The sequence below is a fragment of the Rutilus rutilus genome, assembly GCF_951802725.1.
Source record: "Rutilus rutilus genome assembly, chromosome: 19".
NCBI classification, from domain to species: Eukaryota; Metazoa; Chordata; class Actinopteri; order Cypriniformes; family Leuciscidae; genus Rutilus; species Rutilus rutilus.
This window is the reverse complement of record NC_140232.1, coordinates 17855527-17880330: the sequence shown is the minus strand read 5'-3', so window position 1 is coordinate 17880330 and position 24804 is coordinate 17855527. Positions and strand designations below refer to the sequence as shown.

Sequence of the window (24804 nt, the reverse complement as noted above, 5' to 3'; positions counted from 1 at the left end):
TTCATGAGTATTTTCTCCTTAAAACTGCAGTGAACCAAAGACAGTCTCAAAAACGTGGTTTGAAATCGCATGTGTTTCCGATGTCACAAACTACCTTGTAACCAATCACGTCAACGCGTGATCTTCAAGGAATGGATCTATGAGCTGGTGCGAGTGATTGGGAGCGGGGCTAATTTGCAGATTCATAGAACCATGTATACTAAATGGGTGTAGAGCTACATTCAAGCTATTTTAAGTCATGAAGATTTTTTTTCAAGGAAAAAACGTTTACATATGTCATTTTGGTGATCAAAGATGAGTTTTAAGGAATACAATTATTGACTGCAGGGGGACTTTAATATAAACCCAGTCACATGACATTCAAAAACATTTTTCTCTTTCATGTCAACTAGCTACTGATGGTGAAGCAACAACAAGTTAGTAAAATGAATATGTTTATAGCAACATAATAACACATGGTTTGTTGACGCCTGCCCACGACAAGATTGTATTCAAAGTCGTGTTTGTGACAAATAACTGGTAACTTAAAAATAAATAAACTGGTGACTGAGATACAAAAGATTATTGCATTTGCAAGCTAATGCTATAAGCATAAATCACTGAATTTGGGGGAAATTAAAATGTGATATGGATTTGTCAAAAGAAAATATTTTGATACTCCGATACCAGATCTTGATAAAAAAAATTATTTAAAAAAATTTAATGAAAAAGTATCTAAATGGAGAGTCTTTCTGTACGTTTTAACCTATGGTTTTTAAGGCTTATGTTCATAAAAAGTTCATGTTCATAATGCTAGATGACTTTTTCTCTTTTTTGAAATGCCCTGTATGATCAAGGCCATGGAAGATACAAATAGAAACCAGTGCAACACTGGATAAATAACCTATTGATATCATATTTGTTTAGACAAAACAAACGTTGTAGTGTGGATCTCTATGTTTCGGCATAACTCATTTATGCACAAGCTCTTTGTGAAATTACTTCTTTTTTTTTTTAGGTAGATACACATTATTAAGTTGGCTTTGAAAAGCCAACTTACTGATATTGTACTTAAGATTATTAAGTTGGCTTCAGAGAGCCAACTTACTGAAATCCTATAAATTAGTGCAACTATTGCTATTGCTCATTCCACTTTTTTTTCGCACGCTACTTTTCCCGCAGTTTTTGTCACAGACCCATGAATGAGGTGTCAAATCGTGTGGCCTATTTAGGAGAGGTATGCTATGACTTTTTTAAGAGATCGGGGGTATGATGTCCGCCCCAGGGGCGAAAAAGCGGGCAAAAAAAATGCATAGACATTGTGAAAAACTTTGAAGAGTCATAGCTCCGAGCGGAGATTGCAGAAACGTGTACTTTACCACATTTGAAGAGGCTGGCAGGGTCTGTAAGAACATACCTCACAATGGGGTAAAAATTGTACCCCTGGGGTTCAAGAGCTGCCCAAAATTTTCCTTCGTTTAAAAATAACACGATTTACATGCAAACAGGACAGTTATCAGCAGTGTAACTGATCTGATTATGACAAAATAATCGAATAACTGATGTCATGTGACAAGTCAAATTAGCTTTTCCACTCTTGCAAACAGAGGAAGTTTATGAGGTGTGGAGAAACATCATGTATCATTGGAACATGAACAGACAGGGTCCAATTTGTAATAATTTTAAAGAATACAATGCAATTAATATAAACTTTCTGACAGTGTGTGGGACATCCGACTGCTTTCCAAAAAGGGGCGCAACTGATTTACAAATATCGCAATAAATATGTACAGGAATTGAGGCAGTAGCCAATGACAGCAGTAGGAGTAAAAGATGCAGGATTATGTACGAGTATACAAATTATGTACTAGTATCGTACGAATTTGAAAACTTGTTAAATCTTGTGAATTATTAAGGCTTTGAGACTATGTTCGTTCTGATTGGGCTATGGGTTTTGTAAGAAAAGGTTTAAGAAACAACAAATGCTTGATAAAATGTTTGATTAAGGGTTAAAACCAACACATACATACCATTGCGAATATTTTCCTTTGTAGCTTTCCATCTCCGTTTACTTATCCTCAAACAATAATGGGCTGACTGAGTCCGAAAGGCCCTTTTGGTCTTTTCAGCTGAAAAAAGAGAAAAGTATAATATGTATAATATAAGCCCCTATAGGATTATTTAAAGTAAAAAGTACTGATTTACCTAACAAATTTTGGATTTTACAAATATAAACCCAAGGGGAGAAATGCCGGGCGTGGATCAAGCAGTGTGGGAGGCCCCATTCACAACTAAATGTTGTCGACAGGATTAGCAAAAACACCTACGTTTGCTCCACGACGTGTGAGCAGTAGCCTGGCGCGCTAAAAATATAAGCGGGAGAATGTTATCATTGCAAAGTGGTCAGGCTAATGTCTTGTGTTTATTCCACAAGATTTATGGATTAGCTGTTTGATTTATAATTATTAGTTTATTTTCAAATTTCACTTACCCTGCTGTGCACTAGAAAAGCCTGGCTAGCTGGATGCGGTCATGTTAATGCCTTATTTTGATTCCTGTGATTACTTTTTAAAACAACAGGGACAGATCCAGCATGGACAGTTACCGGAGTGAGGGATATGAAGCTGTCTGAGAAAGTAACTAAACAGTTTGAGTTCATTTTCAAATGTAAATGAAAAGTTTGTGCAATATGTTTGTTTTTGTGTAACAAAATTTTTTTTTATCAACCTTTTAATATTGGCATTAAATAATTACTGACTTTTTCACAGAGCACTGGTATCCTGAGCTATATGCAGTCAAGCTTGTTCACACGCCTCACACTCTTTAAATTCATTTGATTTATTTAATTAAAGACTGATCTTATGGGGACACTCGACAAAATGGACATTTTGGCATAATTGTGTGTGTTTATATTTTACACCAAACAATCAAATCATATGCCCTGGCCATAGCCTAACTTTTTCATGAAAAATGCTTAGATGATCACTGGTGCTAGCTGGCTTCATATGAATGTGACCGTAAACAGTTCATTACTGCTATCTTGGTATAATAAAAATTAACATAAATAGTCAAAAACTTACCTTAGATGAAGAAGTTCTCACTTAAGTAGTAAAAAATTATGGGTGTAGGTAGGCTATTGTTTTCAGAGAAAACGTGATCAACGAAAAACGAAGCCTCACTTTTTCCAGTCACTACTCTACAGGTTTTTTGAAGTTTAAATATAGTTTTTAAATATAAATAAGCCTATAGCCTATGTTACATGATCATATATTCTGACACATAAACAGCATAGAAACCATAAAATTATTAGACCAACATTATTTACTTGCATCAAGCAACTCTGTGGGATTTCTTTTATAATTAGTATTAATAAAATTGTTACATTTATTTTATTGCCACACTTAATATGTTAATTATATTATCAGAAAACTAAACATTTAGCGTCGTCAGGCTTTTATTTGTGCTTAATGGATAAAACAACGGCGCTGCGCACTCAGTTGCTCATAAACATGGCTGCTATTAAATTTGACCTGCCACAAGCATGGCCACAAGATGGCGCTGTTTTCGACACTCTTGATGCTTCGACTCTTTTCGGGAGACTTGGAACATTCAGGGAGTACGTCATGAGGCTTCATTTGCCCATCCCTAGGACAATCTGACGGGTAGGATGGAATATCAGGACACCGGGGGTGCTTCTCAATTCAAATTTGTGCATCCTCGTTTCCTTTCCTTGCTTCCTTTCCTCGTGTCTCAGCTCCACCCCCTGTAGGATGCAAGGGAAGGCTGCAAGGAAAGAAAATGAGGACGGAGGAACTGAATGAAAGCTCTTTTTATACATTGGAATACTTGATAGCGTCACTTCACAGCATCATCAGCAGCGCTCAAAGGATCTGTCCTTATGTTGTTTTAGTTTGGTTATTTAAGAAATTCATAATAAATAATAATAAAGCAAGATACCCTGTTGAAATATGTGAGATGTGTGGTTTATATAAACTGTAAAAGTAAAGTATAAATTAAAATGATTGTGACCGATGTGAAGGGGGAGGAGAATTTATACGTGCGTCGACGTTTAGTCAAACACTTCCGCATAGGATACACCTGTGTATCCTCGCTGATGACTCCTCAGGAAGCCTCCTCGATCCTCGATCCTCGCGGTGCAATTAGAGAACTGAGATGTTCTTCAAGATGGCTGAGCTCGATCTGTTCCCGGGTCATAGGATGGAGGACGGAGGAGCGAGGGATATTGAGAAGCTTCCTGGAGCTGCACAGACTGATAAGGTTATCATCACCTACAAACATCTCATTATAAAACCAATGTTATAATAAATATTACATTGTAAAAATTCAGTCTAACGGTTGTGGTCCTGTACTGTACTGACAGATCTAGAAAACCCTTTCTACGTTAAAAAAAGAAAGAAAAGAAAGTGAAACATTTTGACAGAATATTTAATTAAACACTCACTGGGTCTAACATGTGAACTCAGCTCAGCACTATAGCTTGCATTTGAATAAAGACATTGAATCAGGTAACTTTGCACTTTGTTTGAGACTGGGTTGGTTAATGACATCAAAGTCCCGCGAGAGCGATTCAAAAGCGTACGGAGCCGTCTGCTCTCTTATCGCTCTTGCGGTATTTTGATGTCATTCAACGATCGGTCTGTGCAACGCCGGTTCAAGTCGAACAAGCCTTATACAGAATTGATTAGTTCACGTTTCGAGTCTATTGACTTCGGGTTTGAGTCATTCGTTCATCACGTGATAACCCATATAGGCTGAGCTATTTAGTCAGTACCAGATACAGAATTGATTAGTTCATCTTTTGAGTCTTCAGGTTCGAGTCGTTCATTCATCACGTGACAAAAGAACGAAAGACTCAGACAGAGAATGGCTGTTTCTCAATTCCAAGAACGCAGAGAACGGACTTGTGTTCTCGTGGAGACCGGTCTTGCCAAGCTTCCTTGGAAGAACGAACTCGGAACCGGCCGCAATGACTTCTGGGACACCAGGCGAGTACTAGCTCAAGTCTGCATTCGATGCATCCTCGGTATCAAGAACACATCCGGGTTCTTTCATGCGTCCTCTGTACTTGCGTTCTTGAGAATTGGGTCTGAACTTCGACGGTTAATGATGACGTAAAACGAGAACACAAGGACGCAAGATCGCTGAAGAACGCATATTGAGAAACACCCAGGGTCTAATAAACTTCCGGCTTCTGAACTGGTTGCAGTTCCACTCTGGTTCCATATGAGGGCGCTCACAGGACGAGTGCAGAATGAATGGAGGTCTATGGAGCTATACCCCTCAAAATCCACTTTTCTCAGGATATAATTTTTTGTCTAGTAATTTGAATGTTGTATTCGAAAGGAGATGCAAAGAAATTACACATTGCTGGGTGTTAGATTTTTTAGAGTCACTTATTTGCTTTAAAAAGTCTTTTAAAATGTCAATGACGTCATACACATCGTACAACCAGAGGTACTGCTTTACGGCAATCCTTCAGTCACTTTGGTGCTTTCGCGCTCTGCACTTTCTTTTCTCTCGAGGCATCGACAACACAGCTGACACAGGTAAATACATGTGCTAGAAGAGTTTTTGTTTTGTTGTTTTAAAAGACCACGCCGAAAATACACACACACACACACACACACACAATGCCATCAAGCGGTATCTCTGGTCGTAATCAGTCCTTAGCAGATCATTAGCAGAATGCTAGCGTGTTATGGGCAACAACAACTCAACCTGTAAGAAATCGAAAGGACATAAGTACTCGTTCATTCAACTTTTGACCTATAACTCATGTTGAACTTGCAAAACCTACAATCAAATCTGAGATTTGTCAACAGCAATCGGGTGAAAGAGACAAATTTAGCCGTCTAGCTTCATAGACCCCCATTCATTTTGCACTCATGGGCGATCGCCCCCAGTGGAACTCTGGTGGAACTACAACCAAAATTCGGTACAACAGGACTTAATAGGGAGTGGCCAGGCTCTCCATAGACGGGCTCTGACTCAGACCAGAAGACTCAAGAGTTGAACATTTATCTTTCTGGTACTGACAGCATAGTCTCTATAGGACTGACAGGAAGAACGAAAGACTCGGAGTCGGACCCGAACCCGAAGACTCGAGACGAACTAATCATTTCGGTTTCCTGTACAGAACCCATAGGATGTTGCGCATTCGCAGTCAACACAAAATGAACGAATCACTCTCAGAGACAACTCGGTAGTCCAGAGTTCATGACCTATTCGAACGTTCATCACTAGCGGGAACGGGAATTGCTGCTGCTCCAATCCATTCTCTGGAATTAACCATAATTGTCTCCATGAAGAATTATAATACGGCTAACTTTCCACCAAAATGTCCCCCTTGTTTTTGCTGGTGTTTTTGTTTAACAATTAAATAATTATTATAATTTATTGAGGTTTTCTTTAATAATTACATGAATTCTATTTACATTTCAAACATTTACCATGAAATAAAGGCGATTGAGTGGATTTCACTTCAGATGACAGTTGGGAAAAGTTTACCATGGGCCCTCTTGCACATCTTTGTCATTACTCTTATAAATGGGCAGTTTTCATTAATTTACCTTAATTGGATAATCTGTCTTTAAAATGTATTGCCCTGATCCCCAGTAGCTCAAGGGTTATTTTGCTTCACTTTATAAGTCAAGATTTTGCATCCCATACAGTTTCAATAGGTGCATGACATATTTAATCTGTATTTTCATACTAAATGCATACAACAATTTTTTGGGGAGACAAAACGTTTTTCAAACTCCCTTTATTTGTCATTTGGAGAAAGGCACATGTGAATGGTTGAGGGGGCACAGAAGATGTGGTGATGGTATAGTATGAAATTGTGCTCTATTGAGGAAGCACTCCATTCCAAATCGCTTTATCAAATTAAACAAATACAACTAGTATTCATTCTCCATTACAAAATTATCCAAGTAAAAACATAGAAATTTGCAACACCCCTTCATTTTACTTTACTAAGTATGCAATGTGTAACACCTGCAAATCTACTGTACATGCATATGGAAACTGAAGAATATTAGAAGCTCGGAAAAACTCCACCAGCGAAGAACAGCCACACAACCTTGTCATATTTTAGATGACGATCAGCACATTAAGGCACTTTGCAATGTTTCATGATGTTTCAGCCAACTGTAAAGCAAAGACAACAGATGTTTTATTGTTCCCTTGGCTCATGAACCTTATTTCGTTTGTTCATGTTTAAATTGATTCAAATTATTTAAGAGCTTCTCATCCTCACCATAGGCATTTTAACCTTCAATTGCAACTTCAGTAGCTCCCAGACATCCATTGATGGCTTCCACAGTTAGGCTACCAGTCACTGCCAAGTCCTATGTAAATAAGAAACAACATTAACTATAACAAATACTATGTATTGGTGTAGTGGTGGTAACATAGTATTTTAAACAACAAAAAGATAACTACTGAGGGAAGAATACCTTTATGGTTTCAGTTTCTACTTGTGCCATGAATTCATCTTGAGCCTGAAATGTATATATATATACACAGTATATATTGAATTTTATAGTCAGAGAACACTAAAATACAAAAATCTTCAAATTATGTTTATCAGCAATTTAGAGCTCATTAGGGAAATTCTCTCCCCTAATATTCAGGTCTTTTTTCTTCAACTTGTTTTTAAATTTTCATCCTCAAATTATGCACACTAACATTCAAATGTTTGGGGCCAGTAATTATATATATATATTTTTTAAAGAAATTAATAGTTTTATTCAGCAAGGATACGTTAAATTGATCGAAAACGACAGTAAAGAAGTTTATAATGTTACAGAAGATAACTATTTCAAATAAATGCTGTTCTTTTGAACTTTCTATTAATTAAAGAATCCTGAAACTAAAAATATCAGGGGTTCCCCAAAATTATTAAGCAGCACAACCACTTTCAACATTGCTATTAGCTAATAACAAGAAATGTTTCATGATCACCAAATCAGCATATTAGAATGATTTCTGAAGGATCATGTGACACTGAAGACTGGAGTAATGATGCTGAATAAATAATTTTTTTAAATATATTCAAATATAATTTTTATTTTATAATTTTTATAATATTTCACAATATTTCTGTTTTTACTTAAAAAAAATCTTACAGATCCCAAACTTTATATATATATTTTTATTTATTTATGTTTGTGTGTATGCAGTCATGTTAACCATTTTAAAAGTTAAAAGCTCACTTGTACAATCTCCTTTGCTACAGGCACAGGCAGAGGCTCAGGAGCAGGAATCGTTTCTGCCAGTGTCTCTGATGGAACCTCAGGGGCATCTGTTGTTGTTTCAGGAATCTATGGGAAAAGGCCATATTTTCTATTTAGATCCATCCAAGTAGGTAATAGAATTTAACGCCTGATGTGCACATTGTAGGTGTGTCCAACTGCTCACCTGTTCCTCTGCAACAGTTGTGGCAACAGCTACGACTGTCTCGTTCACAACAAATTCTTCAGCGATGGGGTCACTAGTGGACTCGACCGAAGGCTTCAGCATGTGAAAACCCGAGGGCAAAAGACCATGTTTAAAATTAAACTTCAATCTAAAAGGATTCTGAGCAGAAATGCTTGAGATGATCCCACAAAAGGAGTTAATAAAAAGTAGTTTTATACCGTAGGTTCCTCCAATGGGAGTGTGTGCTGCTGCTGCTCAGGCTCTGGTTCCACTAAAGCTTCTGTAGGTACTGCAGCTTCCTAATGAAAGGAATGCAAGTTATTGTTTATGCCCCTTGGCATGCATTGCAAATGTTATTGAAGTGCAATGCTCTTGAAGTGAATTCTTCACCACTACAAAGGAACATTTTACTTTATGGATAGTTCAAAAAATCTGGCATTTTTAATCATCATCATGTTACTTGTTCCAAAGCTATATGACTGACTTTCTTCTGCAGAACAGAAAATAAGATATTTTGAAAAATGTTTCAGAAGAATGTTCTGAGGAATGCTTTTTGTCCATACAGTAAAAGTCAATGTGGTCCAAAACAACATAGGCCCCTTTGACTTTCACTGTATAGACAAAAACAATGAGCCACATCTACTTTTATGTTCCACAGAAGAGAGAAAGTTATACAGGTATGACTTTCTTGTTTCAAATTAAGATATTTTGAAGAATGTTTTAGCTGTTTTTTGTCCCTAGAGTGAAAGTCGGTTGGGGCCAAAACAACATTGAGCCCCTCTGACTTTTATTATGCAGACACAAACACTGAGATACATCTGTGTTTGTGTTCCATAGAAGAAAGAAAGCCCTACACTGCAAAAAACAAAACAAAAAAAACCCACTTCCTCAGTGTTTTTGTCATATTTTTCAGTATAAATATCAATGTCAGAAAAATAAACTTAATTCAAAAGTAAACCGATTATTTTTCTGACCCCATTGGCAGATATTTTTCCTTGTTTTAAGCAAAAACTCACTTAATTTTGATACATTTGATATAGAAACTAACATTGGGTGTCATTTTGCTTCTTAAGTAAACACATCATGTTTAAGGCCCATTCACACCAAAAACAATTCTACAACCATAATGATAACTTTATTAGAGTCCAAACCAATAAATGATAATTCTCGTTTTATTCTAAGCACGCGCTGCAGGTTTGACGTCTGCTGCTTTAAATGCCAAAGTTCTCTTAAGTGGAATGGATTCTGATTGGCTTTCGATGTTGTTATCATTCATCGGCTGAAAAAAATATCAATCTGAAAGTGATTCCAACGATATATTTTCTCTGTGCCGTTATCGTTATAGTTGTGGTGTGGACTCTGCTATTCTTTTATATCTAGATTTTTTTTTAGAACTATATCTTTATCATTATAGTTATCGTCCTTGGTGTGAATGGGCCTTTAGATATTTGTACTGGAAAACAAGACAAAAATACTGAGTAAGAAGTCTAGTGTAAAGTAGGGCTGCATGAATAACCGCAATGAAACCGCACGCGATTTGGCAAAGGCTGCGATTATTTTATGCGCAGCTTGTCAGTGCAGCACGGCTGATCGGTAGTAAATTCTGATCCATCTGAACGCCAGAGGGCGCTCTCACACAGACACGCCAAATATGGCCCGCCGCAGAAGTACAATAACACACGTCATTCCAGGAATTCCCTATTGGAATCATACTATTGCTGTAGCTGAATAAACAGAAGATTGAAACGCTTTGATTGATTAAACATGACTAATAAACACACGACTGCCTTATTCTGTGTAAGAAGCCACATCATCTCACAGAAGGATGCTCAACTGTCGTTATGAAGTAAATTTGGAGTAAAAGCATGTTATTAAATGTTGTCTTTTGTTGGACAAGAGGTTCATAAATGCTTCTCATATTTGGAAAGATGTTTGACGCGTGTTGCTTTTTCAAATGCACGTTATAAGTGACTCAAACTCGCAGTGCTTTCAGATGGAGCAACGTTTAGAGCCGTACATCAATGACAAGCTGCGCATAAAAAAATAAATAATCGCAGCCTTTGCGATTTCATAATCGTGATAAGCCAAATCGGTTTAAGTGCGATTTCATGTAAATTGCGATTAATCACGCAGCCCTAGTGTACAGTGTAGTGTACAGGTTTAGAACGACATGAGGGGCCATTCAGCCGGCCACCAGAGGGAGCCCTCTCACGAATACTGACCATGTAACATTTATTCTATGCCTCCTGTTTGTCATTAAAGGCCCACTGAAGTGCCTTGGAACCAGGGGGGCAGGGATTTGTATTATTTTGAAGGTACCCCCGGGCGCCGCCATTGGCTAGCGGAACCCCACCTGCTGTTAGCATCCCATTGACTCCCATTCATTTTGGCGTCACTTTGACAGCGAATAACTTTACATCTGAGGCGTTTAAAGACTCCATTTGTCCATTATTTATTTCTAAAGAAACACGAAAATGTATAAAAGGCTCCATTACCTTGTAGCTTACGTTATGGCCCTGTAGAAGCAGTTTTTGTAAAAGTAGGCTAACGATTGCGTCACAGCCACGCGACTCTCTGTCGCACAGTAGGAAATTACCGTATGGACAGGAGGAGAAGCTCGCGGAGGAGGAGAATCGAGAGAACGTCGAGGCAAAATGACAAAATAATTAATCAGAACACCTACAAAAAGTTTCTCCTGCTCCAAGATCATGGACAGCTCCTACTCACGCTCTCCGTCTCTGCGAGTTTCGGAAGGTAATGATTCAGATTGATCTTGGCACAGCTACTAGAAGACAGACGGTTTGCTCACGTCACATCTACGTCGTCGAGCTCAGTTTGAGTCTGCGCAGTACGCTGGACCCCCAGGAAGTAAGAGTTTCTAATTGGCTTCACTTTGTCTCCGTTGAATCCAATGGGGTCGCTGTGTCCATTTCTTTTACTGTCTATGCTTGGAACGCGCAGCTTTGTATGACGTGTTGACGTAATTTCCACTGAAACAGGAAGCTTACGCGGGACATATTGAATGGCTCCTCCCCCTTTTCACATAACCATTAGCGTTTAGTTTACCTCACAGACTTCAAGTCGTACTTGACAGCACCATGGAAGCGAATCTGAGCGCTGAAGATACGTTGGATTCAATAGTCGAGGTGTGAATAAATTCTAGCCATTTCATTCTTAACCAATGTACAGTTTATAAACGTAATAAAAATCGATAGTTTGAGCAACTGAACACACATCTCCAACCCATTTTGCCCTGTGACGTGTCAACGGTTGATTTGGCCAAGTGGTATTTATAGCATGGGGGCGGGACGCTTTAGATTCTAGAGAGCATTTGATTGGACAGAAGATGTGATGAGAAGCTGAAGTCCGCGGAGATGTCATAAAAATCTGTGATCCATTTTAGCGGAAATGAGAGACTGTAAGTTTTGAACGCTTATATCTCCTAAATGCGAATTTTGTCATTGTTTTGGAACACACCAGCTTGTTCATAACCTTAAGGCTAACATATTCATACTAAAAGCTAAAAAACTTACATTTTGATTTCAGGGGGCCTTTAAAGCCTTGCCTTGCCTGAATTCAGTGTGAAGTATTGCCAGTTTTCACACTGCCTTACCAAGCGTTTTCATTGCCTGCTGTTTTGATTCTCGTTCCATTACCTTTGTGCCTGTTTTGTGGATTATTGTTCTGTTTTGTTTGCCTGGTTGGACTGTTCCACACGTTACTGGACTTTTGCCTGCCTCGGTGACTATTCCGCTCTGTCTCACTGTTTGGATTTACATTTACGTTTATTCATTTTGCAGACACTTTAATCCATACTGTGGATTTGTCTTTGTTTGTTTAATAAACTTCCCGTAAATGGATTCTGAAACCGCCCCCACTTCTGGTTCCTCACAGTTAACAATGACAGAATTGTCAATATTTTTGGCTGAACTATTCGCAAAAATGCAGATAAAAAAAAAATCAAATTAACTTACCACTGGAAACTCTTCTGGTTCAGGCTCTACATGTACATCCTGTAGGAAAGGAGGAGAAATCATATTAAAAAAAATGCTATTTGCTAGCACTAGTTAGTTTAGTGTGCCTGAAAAACATGGACCGAACTATCCAAGGGAATTAAAAAAAGAATGGGAAGAGTGAGGCTCATGTCATACCCAATTATCCAAACAAGTGCACAGAACTGACAAGACAAAGTCACCTGTTCTGCATGCAAATTAACTCATGCAAAGAGTCCATTGCAATGTGCCATGAAGATGTATTGTGTCAGGCACCTCCGTGACTTCTGAAAGTCTGTGGACTTCAGCAGGCTCAGTTTCAACAGTTATGGCTTCAGCTTCGATGGCAGGCTCTCCCACGACCCCGACAACATGCCCGTCGACTTCCACTGCGACGTCGGCAACAGGCTCAACTTCGGTTACAGCTGTTTCTGTCACAGTTTCAACTGCAGCAACAGTTTCAGCTGTAGTCACCGTCTCCTCTGGCACTGGCACCTCTACCACAGGATCCTTAGCTGGCACTGGCACATCTACCACAGGATCCTTAGCTGGCACTGGCACCTCTACCACAGGATCCTTAGCTGGCACTGGCACTGGCACCTCTACCACAGGATCCTTAGCTGGCACTGGCACATCTACCACAGGATCCTTAGCTGGCACTGGCACTGGCACCTCTACCACAGGATCTTTAGCTGGCACTGGCACTGGCACCTCTACCACAGGATCCTTAGCAGGAAGCTCAGCTTCAACTTCACGCTCAGTGTCAACCGTCTCGACAAGTTGGGCTAAAACATGCGTCTGTACCAGAACATCATATAAAGACAAGAAAACATGCAAAACATAATGTACAAACAAGCACAATGGTCACATGTTTACAATTCCTGTACATTAAATATTACAATACATCAAGGTTTTACACTACCATTAAAAAGTAGTTTTTAAAAGAAGTCTCTTATGTTCAGTAAGGGCGCATTTATTTGATAACCCAAACCCCTCCCACCCCCCCCCCCCCCCCCTCCCACCGCCCCGTAAATACAGTAATATTGTGAAATATTAAGATTTAAACTGACTGTTTTTATAAGCCTATTTTTTAACATGCAATTTATTCCTGTGATCCTTCAGAAATCATTTGCTAATTTGGTGCTTAAGAAACATTTCTTATTATTGTTTATTTCATTTGAAATGGATTTTTTGTTACAATCTAAAAGTATTTACTGTCTCTTTTGATCAATTTAAAACATTCTTGCTGAATAAAAGTATTAATTTATTAAAATAAAAATCTTACTGAACCCAAACTTTTGAACGGTAGTGTAAGATAATTTGTTGAGCACAACATAAATGTATTTAGCATAGTCCTTACAATCCTTAAAGCATTTCTAGTGATTTAATAACATTTTGTTAACAAAGGAACATTTTAATTTTGCTTTGTGGTAGTCAAAAAAATATAGTATGACACCAACAAAGAATTGATTATCATCACATATATATATATATTTACCTCTGTGGCTACAGCTGTAGTGTCCTCAAACTGGATCTGTGAATAGCGTGTTTTGAAAAGGTCATAGTAAAAAAAAAAGAAAAAAAAGAAAGAACAGATTCCTTTAGTAAATTCCTTTAATACTTCATTCAAAAACGTCATTTAAATTTCTAACCCAATACAAAGCATCATTTATATATGCATTCTATATGCATGGATATTTGTGTAAAGCTAGTGTCTTTATTAGTAAAAAAAAAGAAAAAAGATGTGGCTAAGTTTTCTTTACACCTCATAAAGCAAAGTTATGAGAAAAAGCACATAAATGCACCCTGAAAGGTAAGGTGTGGCGCTGGAGGCCTAGTAATTAGGAAAAACACCTTTACCAGCCCATTAGTGCGAATGGCCAAAGGCAAAGGTGTTGATAGATATACAGTGTTTGAATTGCTGAGGACCGATGGGACATAGCATATTACCATACCTCAGTTTCTGCAGGGCTGGACACTGGCTCAACTATAGATGATATGGTCTGAAAAAGACAGTAATCACAAAATGTAAAGCTCCACATCACACTAAAGATTACTTGTGTTACAACTGTCTGCAATAAAGTATCTTAAACTATATTATAATACTTAATAATGAAGATAATAATACTTGCAATGTCAGTTCCACCACTCCAACAAGACTCTCTAACCAAAAATGTGTTTTGGACAAAGTGACACTACCATATGGTGAGAAACGGGGATAATTTACAATGCTACGTGTTAATTATGCATGTTTATTGCAGAGAAAAGTGTAACATGTGAGTACAACATATGCCGTGTTGTTGAAATATTGAGTAAGGTTTAATATTGATGCGCTCTACATACACAGTGCCCCATGTGATTCAATCGCCCCCTGTGGTAGCAGAACAAAATCTTCCAGGGCAAATTTAAGAAACAAAGTGTGCCAGATTGTTCTGAGTTCTCCCACTGTTTTGATTTGAAATGTATGCAATTGTACAGTGCATGTTTCTATGGAAGTCATGTTTGGGAAATCATAATTATGACATAATAAGTCTAAATAATGAATTAAAAGGCATTTTTATGACATTAAATTCTAATCTCATAATTATGAGATACTAAGTTCTTAAACCCTTAAACACATACCTTGGGTCTAGTGACCCTGGACATCATTCACTACTCTCCTCCTCAATCATTTTTTAAAGTTAGACATCAACCTTCTTAGTATTCCTCAATCAATTCATTATAAACAATATAACAAAAAATTATAAAAGAATGCCTGTTTTCCTATTCATTTTTTATAAAACATTGTAAAGGGCCGCTAACGACCCAAGGTGTGCAAGTATATTTTTTCTGCACAACTATAACTGAATCTTTGATAACTGAAGATGTGCAATTCAATTAAATTGTCTGATACACAATGATGAAGTGACGTTTCACTCATATAAACAAAAGAATAGGAAGAATCATCAGCGATTTACTGCAGAGCAAGTACTGAACACAATCAAATATTAGTGTCACTGTCACTTGATAGTGGATCTGGTGAAGAAGCTGTCAACGATCAAAATGTTGATTTTGAAGATGTTGAAAATGATAGTTTTGAGAATATGTTTGAGATAGCAAATATGAGCCAGATGCTGAATGTACTGAGAAATGAGCTCTGATGAGTACAGTGATGATGGTATAAAACATCTACTCAAACTGAACCCTTCCAAGTTCCAAAAGGTAACAAAGTTTTATTTGACTCTTCTGTAATTGTAATTCTCGAATATCAAGAGAATTTTATATTATTGGGACAGGTAGAGATCCATCCATGTTAGATATAGATCCGGCCCTCTAAAGACCCGAATATGTAATAATGATTGGCCATGAATGTTTCACCAATCATTATTACATATCTGGGTCTTTAGAGACCCGGATCTATATCTAACATGGATGGATCTTTACCTGCCGCAATAATATAAAATGATCTTACATTTAAGGGTAAAAAGTCATCACTTAGACTTTTATGTCACAATTATGACTTTTACCAAAGCATGATTTTTTTTCTTCTTGTGTGGCTTCCATACGAATCAGCATATGGAAATAAAGTTTCTCTTTTCGGTGGGCCTCACTTAAAGTGTAAATTTGCCGATTTTCCACCCGCTTTGGATCGTTACAATGTTGGTAGTATATGTAAATGAACAATGTTTACTCATTCTTTGTGTTACCTGGACAGAATTTCACGTTTATTTGTCAGCAAAAATCTGCCGGCCCGGGTGACACAAAACTCCAGGGCTTTCGTGAAAAACTACAGAATTATACTTCCGCAATTTTGAATCCCTGCCCACAAACAGCCAGATCATTGACAAAGGGTTGTTAACAGAACAGTTTTTGTAATGGTAGGTTTATCACTGAAAATTGTATCGTACTTTGTCTACTCTTTAAACAGATCTTTGCAGCCTTTAGCCACTGCCTACAACGTGCTGGATCCTTCGCTGGAAAGTAACCCGCTAAATGTTTACTCTTTGAATTCTTGCAACCATGTACAAGTCGACACAATTATGACTAAAAGTTTGCTAAGGAGTATTTTCTACAAAAGCAAGGCGGTATTTGACTCTGGTAAGCGTATCCATAACAGACTGGTGGGAGTGGCCTTAGAAAGCAACATGCCCAGTGCATCATGGATGTTGAAGTTTTTCTACCTATTTGGCAAAAGGGAAGACCACTGCCTTTTTTCTCTAGTCAGGTAGCACTGATTTATTTTTATTTATTTTTTTAATTGATTTTCTAAGCCAAATCTTATTGAAAGCCCATTTTGCCAGTGGTGAAATACCCCTTTAAGGTTGTAATGAGTCTGGATAAAATTGAAGAACAATGAGCAAAAATGGATGAAAATGAATGCAGTTGTACAAATCTTTCAATGCCATAGCAAACATTTAAGTCACAAAAAGTGTTCTATATAGTTTCATCTATTATACACATATTGTTTTATTTCATATAAACAATTTTTGAGATATACATATAAATAGAGCACAGTGTATTAACAAAAAATAAATAAAAACTTAACTGAAATGGAAATAAAAGCTACTAAATGCATAACTAAATGCACTAATACATAACTAAATGCAAGTGAGTAATGTATTTTTGTTTAGTTTCATGCATAAAATATGCATAAAAATAAGCATGAAAATGCCACTAGACAGCAATAGCACTAGACTCAGCTGAGAAAGTGTTACGGCATTAACTCTGGCAGCCCTAAAAATACTAGAAAACTACGAAAAAAAAATAAAACCAACAGTGACAGAGGGAAAATTAAAACTAAATCAGATCAAACTGAATTAAACTCAGAACTATAATAATAATGGTAAAGCATTACAGAATTCTGTTTAATGTATGCTCACATCATAGATTCTCCATCTGCAGAATGACATTTAACTTAAAAGTATTGTGTAAACCACACAAAGACTTACACAGTAACACATACAACTGTTGTCACAAAGATTGTTGTTAAAAAAGACAAAGGAGATTCTGTTGGCCACCACGCCTCCTCAGAGCTGACCATGTGTGCACGTGGTTATAAATGAGCCCTCAGTCAGATATCTGTTTCACATTCTCTTTCTTCAACAGATTAAATAACAATTAAACAAAACAATGCCATGGCAATTATTAATAACTAAAAAATAGCTTTTACAGATATAATTTTATAGGCAATCCCTACACTCAACAATTTATCAACAAATAAGAAAAACGTGCCACAACCCCTCCTTAGCATGCATGACTAGGCCATGTACCCGACCTAAGCACATTCCTCGACTCCACCCACCAATGTGCATTCAGAAAAACTCACATAAAATATTTAAGCTCCTCCTCCACAATGTCTAACACACCAGTCAATGCAACGCCCACATGACCCCTACAAATATACAAAGAGAAAGAAAGCTAGAAGGGAGAAGGGGGAAGGGGGGAGAAGGGGGGGTTGACACAGACAGTACAAAATGTTCTTTCTCCCTCAGCTAAACCCCTTCAACAAGCCTCCATCCATTGAGGTGGGAGCTCACCTGCGTTTCCACAGAGACATCCAGCAAGTCAAAGGGCTCCCGAGGGCCTCGAAGCCAACTGAGAATGAGCCCCATGGCGACACAGACCTGACACTCCAGTAAAAACTCAGACCTTAACCTGACACTCACTGCAAGGGTATGTGTCTTTCTCACTCTCCCTGCCCCTGTGCCACTCTCAGTGTGTGGATGTCCAACCCAAGCAATTGTGATGTCTGTGAAGGGAGAGGAGAGGCTGAAGCAGAGCTCACAGGAAAAGAAGGGTGGGCTTTAAGGGCTTGGCTTCTCTTCAAAAAACAGGGGGGAGGGTGAGGCGCAGGAGGTTGAGGAGTGACTGTATATTAAGGTTTTGTTTGGGGAGAGTGTCAGCTTGCATATTTGTACATGTATGTATGCACAATAATGTCAGAAAACAGACATCTGCTCATGTCACACTTCGCACATGAGCCATCACAGATGCAACATAGAAAGTAGAGACATGTTAAGCAAAACTTGCTTAACTTATAAGTAAACATGTTGAAAATGCATTTTAAAAGAATGTATTTAATATATAAAATACAGCTCTGTTTATGCAGCAGAAAATCTGTCAGTGTGTAAAAGTGCAAGCCTGTTAGCAGTTGCAGTCACTTCAGTAAATGTTGTCCATTGTCTGTTGTTAATAATGTAGCAATGATGCACAACTCAAACAGAAGTCACATTTTTAAACCAAGCAGCCTACTGATGGTCAAAGAGGACAAATTAATGTGATCAACTTGAAACAAAATGTAGATGGGGAAATATTTGCCCCCACGTGAAATTCCTGATTGAGTGGATTCCTATGGAAACAACTGGATTTTAGTCACGAAAATTTGCCGAACAACGGTAAACATGACCTTTACGTAATTGTTGGGCTTGGTACAAAAACTTCATCATCATTCTACCCAGCACAATTACTTTCCGGGGTTTCATTGGTTGAATCGTGTTCCCTTGTCCCCTTCAGTTAAAACTACAATCGCTTTATAGGCCCAGGACAAAAGGTCTCGTTGTCCCCCCTTATCGGCAGCCCTGCTCACATACAGCAGAGTCTCTACAGACACAGTATGTGTGGATATCTAATCTCAAACATTCAACACAGGCCACCAGTTAAAATCCTACTGAACCAACTGGTGTTCAATGACAACAAGTTTAAATACTGTTCCTAAAAAGGAAGCAGGATTCAGAAAAGCTTATGATCTCATTTTCAATAAAACAGCAGTTTGGAACAATCTGCTGTGGCTCCAGACATGCTGTACACTATGTTCACTTACTAAAATATTCCCCCCCTACATTGCATACGTGACCACACCCCCATCTTCAATCCAGGCTGTAAGAAACCATTACTATCAGGCCCATACTTTAATATCGGTCACAACAGTAACATCTGCATGATGAATTACATACACCTTGAGTCCACTGTAATGATTGCTAATTCCCACGAATTTCTCTGTGCACTTAATAATTATCAAATATAATTAACCTCAAAAAACATTACCTCTGATACTGGAACGGTGATACTTTCATCTTCCTCAATAACAGCTGGCTCTTCTGCAGGGGGTTCCACTAGGCTTTGTCCTAGGTCCTCTGCAGCTTTTACCACTTCGTCTTTAACAGCATTCGTTACTGGGACCTCTAACACAACCGGTTCTGCAGGAGGAACTTCAGCGGGAACATCAACTGGAGCGATCACCGCCAGGGGAATTGGAACCGAAACAGGACTCTCTGGAGTTTTAGCAACTGGAACCCTTGCAGGAACTGGGGCAGAGACAGCACACACTCCTGGGGTTCCCTTTCCAGAGGAGGCATATTGTTCCTCCAGGGCCCTTCTCTGGGCCTGCTGCTCAAAACAAATGAAGTAATGAGAAATAGTTGAGATTTGAAATCAGAACCTATTTATTTTTATCTTTAGTTCAGTTGAGCACATAATGGTATTAGACAGGGTTTAACGACTTCCCTGAGAGCTTACATAAGTTAACAAAAGTTGGCTGTGTAATGGCAAAAAATGGCTGAATCCAATTGATTCTGACATGTCTAGTCAAGCGAGCTGAAAGAGTCAGCACCCCTCGGAGCTCTGGATGGGGCTAAACAGAACAGACAAAAATGCTAATCACATCATAATGGAACCATAATCGCATTATAATCACACTCACAGCTTCATTATCCAAAAGCAGGGGCTGGCCAGTGCGGTTTACATAGGCCTCAAAAGAATTTAAGCACCCATTGTGCACGTATGGGGTGTACAGTTGCCAGCACAGTTAAGGCCAAATTATGCAACCATGTGTGAAGATCAGCATCAGCACTGACAAAGCCAAATCAGGCAAAACTTGGGCCCAAGTTCATGAAACAGGCCAGCATAACAGAATAAACAGTCTGGCGTTTGGGGGAACAGAGGAGGTGTTTAGGAAAAAAGCACATTTTAGGTTGTTCATTCTAACGCAAACAGAAAAAAAAACCTGAAAGATGCATTTGCATGAGCCTACAGCTGCAAAAATTGAGTTAATTGGCTCTGGCAGCTGACTTAAAAAAGATGTTTCTTCTGTTTTGAAGTGCTGGCAAGCAACAAACAGAGTGTTGGAATGTGCTCACCCCCCAGTACTCACCATTTCTTATTTGACTGCATGATTACAGACGGTGAAATGTGCCCTGTTTAGGACCAGCTGTATCTTGGGGGGGGGGGGGGGGGGGGGGGGGGGGGGCTTAACAGCTAGAGAGATAATAGATACCCCTCTATTTCTGTACTTGTGTGAAAGGCAGTTCTGTTGATATGACTGCAACTTTTGGGACAGCAACTGAGCATTAATCGGTTACATGTTCAGCTAAGCAGAATGAAAAGGGTGAGATTTTAATGATATGCACCTAAAAAAACTGCTGTAAAATTCAAACAAAGAGTTCAGTGTTCAGATGCACAAACTGTGTGTATTTCATTATGTCACTGGTCACAGAGGACAAATATGTCTTAGAGTGGTGAGGCATGGTCAATATGGTGCAACATTCCTTTGCAATGACAGAATGTAAACTAAACCTTTCAAAAATACACTTATTAAAAATCAATGGATTTATAATGGGACAGTTAAAAACAAAACCAATCGGTGCAAAATAAATAAATAATAATAATTCTGGTGGTCTCTGGACCAACTGTCTTTGTAGGAATGTGCCTTCAACCATGTTTGGAATCAGACTAGCCCAAGGGATATGCCAAAATCAACAAAGTCCTTATAAGTTTTTGGGGGTGGGGTCAAAAGGCATGATTTGGTTTGCTGCAAAGAACAAAGAAAAAAGGACCACAAAACAAACCAATAACACACTCTATATGTGAAACAGATGTTAATTATGATTCTGGTATTATTATTATCAGGCAAAGTGTAGAAGGGGCAATACAATCTGAAAATTATAATTCTAATACACAATCCAAGCAACATTTTTTCAGGACAATATGTTTATTAATACGTACACCTGTTAGTGCAGTTATCCCTTAAGTAGACCAAAAATTATATATAAAAAAAATTAAATCACACTTAAAATACTTGCATATCTATCTATATATTAGACTGAGATAGTACAAAGTGGGATGTGAGCAATTCGGCTGCATCTCTACTGGTTCCTATATGGGACACACCCCCTACTATAAAATATACCCCCGCTCGATGTGTTGCATTTATCGATAGTTCAAATGAATCAACTAAAAGTAAATTAATGTCAGATAAAAATGGACATGAACTTCATATGGACATGAACCAATGGTCTGAGAACAGAAAATGATAAACCTATGGCGTCATCTTACTAAATGTAACTCCTCTAGTAGGCAACGATAGTAATAATATGTAAATAAACAACATCATTGGAGAAACTCTAAAGATGAATTATGCTATCGTTTATTTAAAAACAATTTAAAGCCCAAGTAAAGCTGGCAGATCCAACTAGAAAACTAGGTAGGGATCAGTTTGGACGCTATAAAAATAACATCATATTGCTTGCAGGACTCTGAATAAGACAAGTGTGAAAGTAAATGTACTCACCACTCTTCTCATTCGGCGTTTGTTCTTCTTTCTCTTGCTAGGCATGTTTACTATAGCCTAGAATATAGCCTACTGTATGAAAGAATATAAAGTGTATTCGTTCGTTGAGGCGACGAGCGGATCCGTCGCCACTGTTGCAGTCAGATAACAGCAGTCAGAATGACAATATGGTTCTATTTAAAGGCGCGTTGTTTTTTCATCTCTGTCTGCCTATAGGGGGAAGTCCACGCACCTACACATCAGTCTTCATGATCATCATGACATGAAGTGGGCAGACCCCACAGTTCTTTGCAAGGTTGCATAACATTTTTTTGCAACTCCGATTCGACAACTTAAGTCACGTTTTAACGTTTCTCGGTTACACTTTATTTTTAGGTGTCCAGTTACAGTGTAGCCTAATTATACATGTTTTTAAGTACAAAGACAACATACATTTGATGTTGAATTCACTATTGTTTTATATAAAATTGTCATATAGTTTATATAGTATTTAAGGCATTTTACATCAGAAGAAACTGTAATTAAATTACAGAAAACGAGTAATTCCTTACTTTACTTTTCATTGGAAAAGTAATCAAATTATAGTAATTAATTACTCAGTAATACATTACACCCAACACTATTGCATGTAGGCTAATTAGCATATGCATAATTTATTATTATCATTATAGTAGTGTAATGTATAACAAGGACACTGTAAAATAATGTTACCCGTTATTCCACTATAAGATTGAAAATGGTTTGAAATATGGTCTGTGCTTTACTTACATTATTTAGACTCCTCCACATTCCTACATTATTGTAACAATTGCATGTATTCAGCACGAATATAGTGTGAATATATGCAACTGACCATTCGTTTTTAATTAGGCCAATAAATACAAATACATGTGTACTATAAATAAGTTTAGCAAACAAACGTGATTTAGATTCTGGTTTATCTACACATGAACATCTTTGATGGAGTCAATACACAGAGTTTCCAGTCTGGAATATACACACATTCCTGCTCTCTTTCTTCCAGCCACCACACACTCACACACATTCATACAAATACCCCTTGCAGAGAAAGCACGTGCCTGAAGAACTAGAGCTGAGCTGTGATAGGTTGAGTTACATAACTGGCAGACCTGGTAAAAGGAAAACAGAGCATCCATACATACTAACTGTATATGACAGATGTGGAAATCATACACATTTCGTTTTATATACTGTGTTGTAGATACTCAACTGTAAAGTGATAAACATTGTGAGGCGACACATTTCTGACATGAATGACTAAAAAGAAATGGTTGAAGTGATCTATCTTGTCAGTCATTTAAAGGGTTAGTTCACCCAAAAATGTTTTTATTATCCCATGATTTACTCACCCTCAAGTCATCCTAGGTGTATATGGCATTCTTCTTTCAGACGAAAACAATCGAAGTTATATATAAAAAAAAATGTCCTGGCTCTTCCAAGCTTTATAATGGCAGTGAATGGCCATTTCTGTTTTATCCATCAAAATGCATCTATCCATCATAAAAGTGCTCCACGCCGCTCCGGGGGGTTAATAAAGGCCTTCTGAAGTGAAGCGATGCTTTCGTGTAAGAAAAATATCCATATTTAAAACTTTATCGACTAAAATAACTAGCTTCCGGCAGACAGCCGTAAGCATCGATTTACGGTGAAAGAGTAACCCTTAACCTGACGTATTGACGAACTCGGAAGTGCAGAGGATAGAGCAAAACACAACAACAGTCACAAATTAGAAGTCTAAAACGACAATTTTTAAAGAGAAATGTCGGAGGAGCTTGATGCCCAGCCGTTCCCAGATAGCACACGTGAATTTGATGTGATGTTTACATCTGGAAGACGTATTTTTAAGAGTGTTTTCTCATCTGCAATACGTCTATAGGACGTTTCCTGTCAGATGTCAAATAGACGTTTAGAAGATGTCTTTAAGATACAATGATTTAGAATGTATGTTAAACTGACATCTTCTAAACGTCTATTTGACATCTGACAGGAAACGTCCTATAGACGTATTGCAGATGAGAAAACACTCTTAAAAATACGTCTTCCTGATGTAAACATCACATCAAATTGACGTGTGCCATGTGGGTTTGTTTGAACCGCAAGAGGCGTCAAAGCTTACGATACTCCTTCATCTTACGTCATATATGTCTTCACTTCAGAAGGCCTTTATTTAACCCTCCAGAGCCATGTGGATTACTTTTATCATGGATGGATGCACTTTTATAGACTTCAAAACAGAAACGTCGATTCACTGCCATTGTAAAGCTTGGAAGAGCCAGGACATTTTTAAATATAACTCCGATTGTACACTGTAAAAAATTTGTAACACTGCCCAATCAAAAATTTCAATTGACCGATAACATCTAAATTTTTCAATTGGCCCAAGTGAAAATCTGTACATTTAATTTTAGAATTTACAGAATTTCACTTGGGCCAATTGAAAAATTTAGATGTTATCGGTCAATTGAAATTTTTGATTGGGCAGTGTTACAAATTTTTTACAGTGTATTTGTCTGAAAGAAGAATGTCATTCGCCTAGGATGACTTGAGGGTGAGTAAATCATGGGCTGATTTAATTTTTGGGTCAACTATCCCTTTAAACTGTGTAGATGACCAACATGTTCATTTGAAAATAAAGACAGCCTGGAGCTGAAAATGGAAATTTTGTCTTGAAACTTTGTTGGAATCAGCAGATTGTTTTCATAAGTACAGTTGGGAACTGAATGCCATTACTTGGGGCTTTATAGATCAAGACAGATAAGGATTCAGTCAAAGGTTAAAGACTTTACCTACTTTATACATTTGGGCCATGACAAAGACTATTTTGTT

At 37.9% G+C, this 24804-nt stretch overlaps 1 protein-coding gene across 4 annotated transcripts; it reads right to left on the bottom strand.

The window, feature by feature from the left end:
• Positions 1 to 6747: 6747 nt before the first annotated feature.
• On the bottom strand, positions 6748 to 22230 carry LOC311278218 (uncharacterized protein). Of its 4 annotated transcripts, none has more exons than XM_084388882.1 (12): positions 21958 to 22230; positions 19437 to 19778; positions 14369 to 14416; positions 13912 to 13947; positions 12690 to 13211; positions 12396 to 12434; positions 8640 to 8720; positions 8422 to 8514; positions 8217 to 8324; positions 7458 to 7502; positions 7259 to 7349; positions 6748 to 7149 (listed from the first exon to the last, which is right to left on the bottom strand). In XM_084388882.1, the coding sequence occupies exons 1-11, from the start codon at positions 22000 to 22002 to the stop codon at positions 7269 to 7271; spliced, it is 1440 nt and encodes a 479-aa protein (XP_084245008.1). In that variant the 5' UTR covers positions 22003 to 22230; the 3' UTR covers positions 6748 to 7149; positions 7259 to 7268. The 4 variants fall into 4 exon arrangements, with proteins under 4 accessions (XP_084245008.1, XP_084245007.1, XP_084245010.1 ...); XM_084388881.1 differs by lacking the exon at positions 21958 to 22230 and adding an exon at positions 19908 to 20060; XM_084388884.1 differs by lacking the exon at positions 7458 to 7502 and having other exon boundaries at positions 21958 to 22124.
• Positions 22231 to 24804: the final 2574 nt, after the last annotated feature.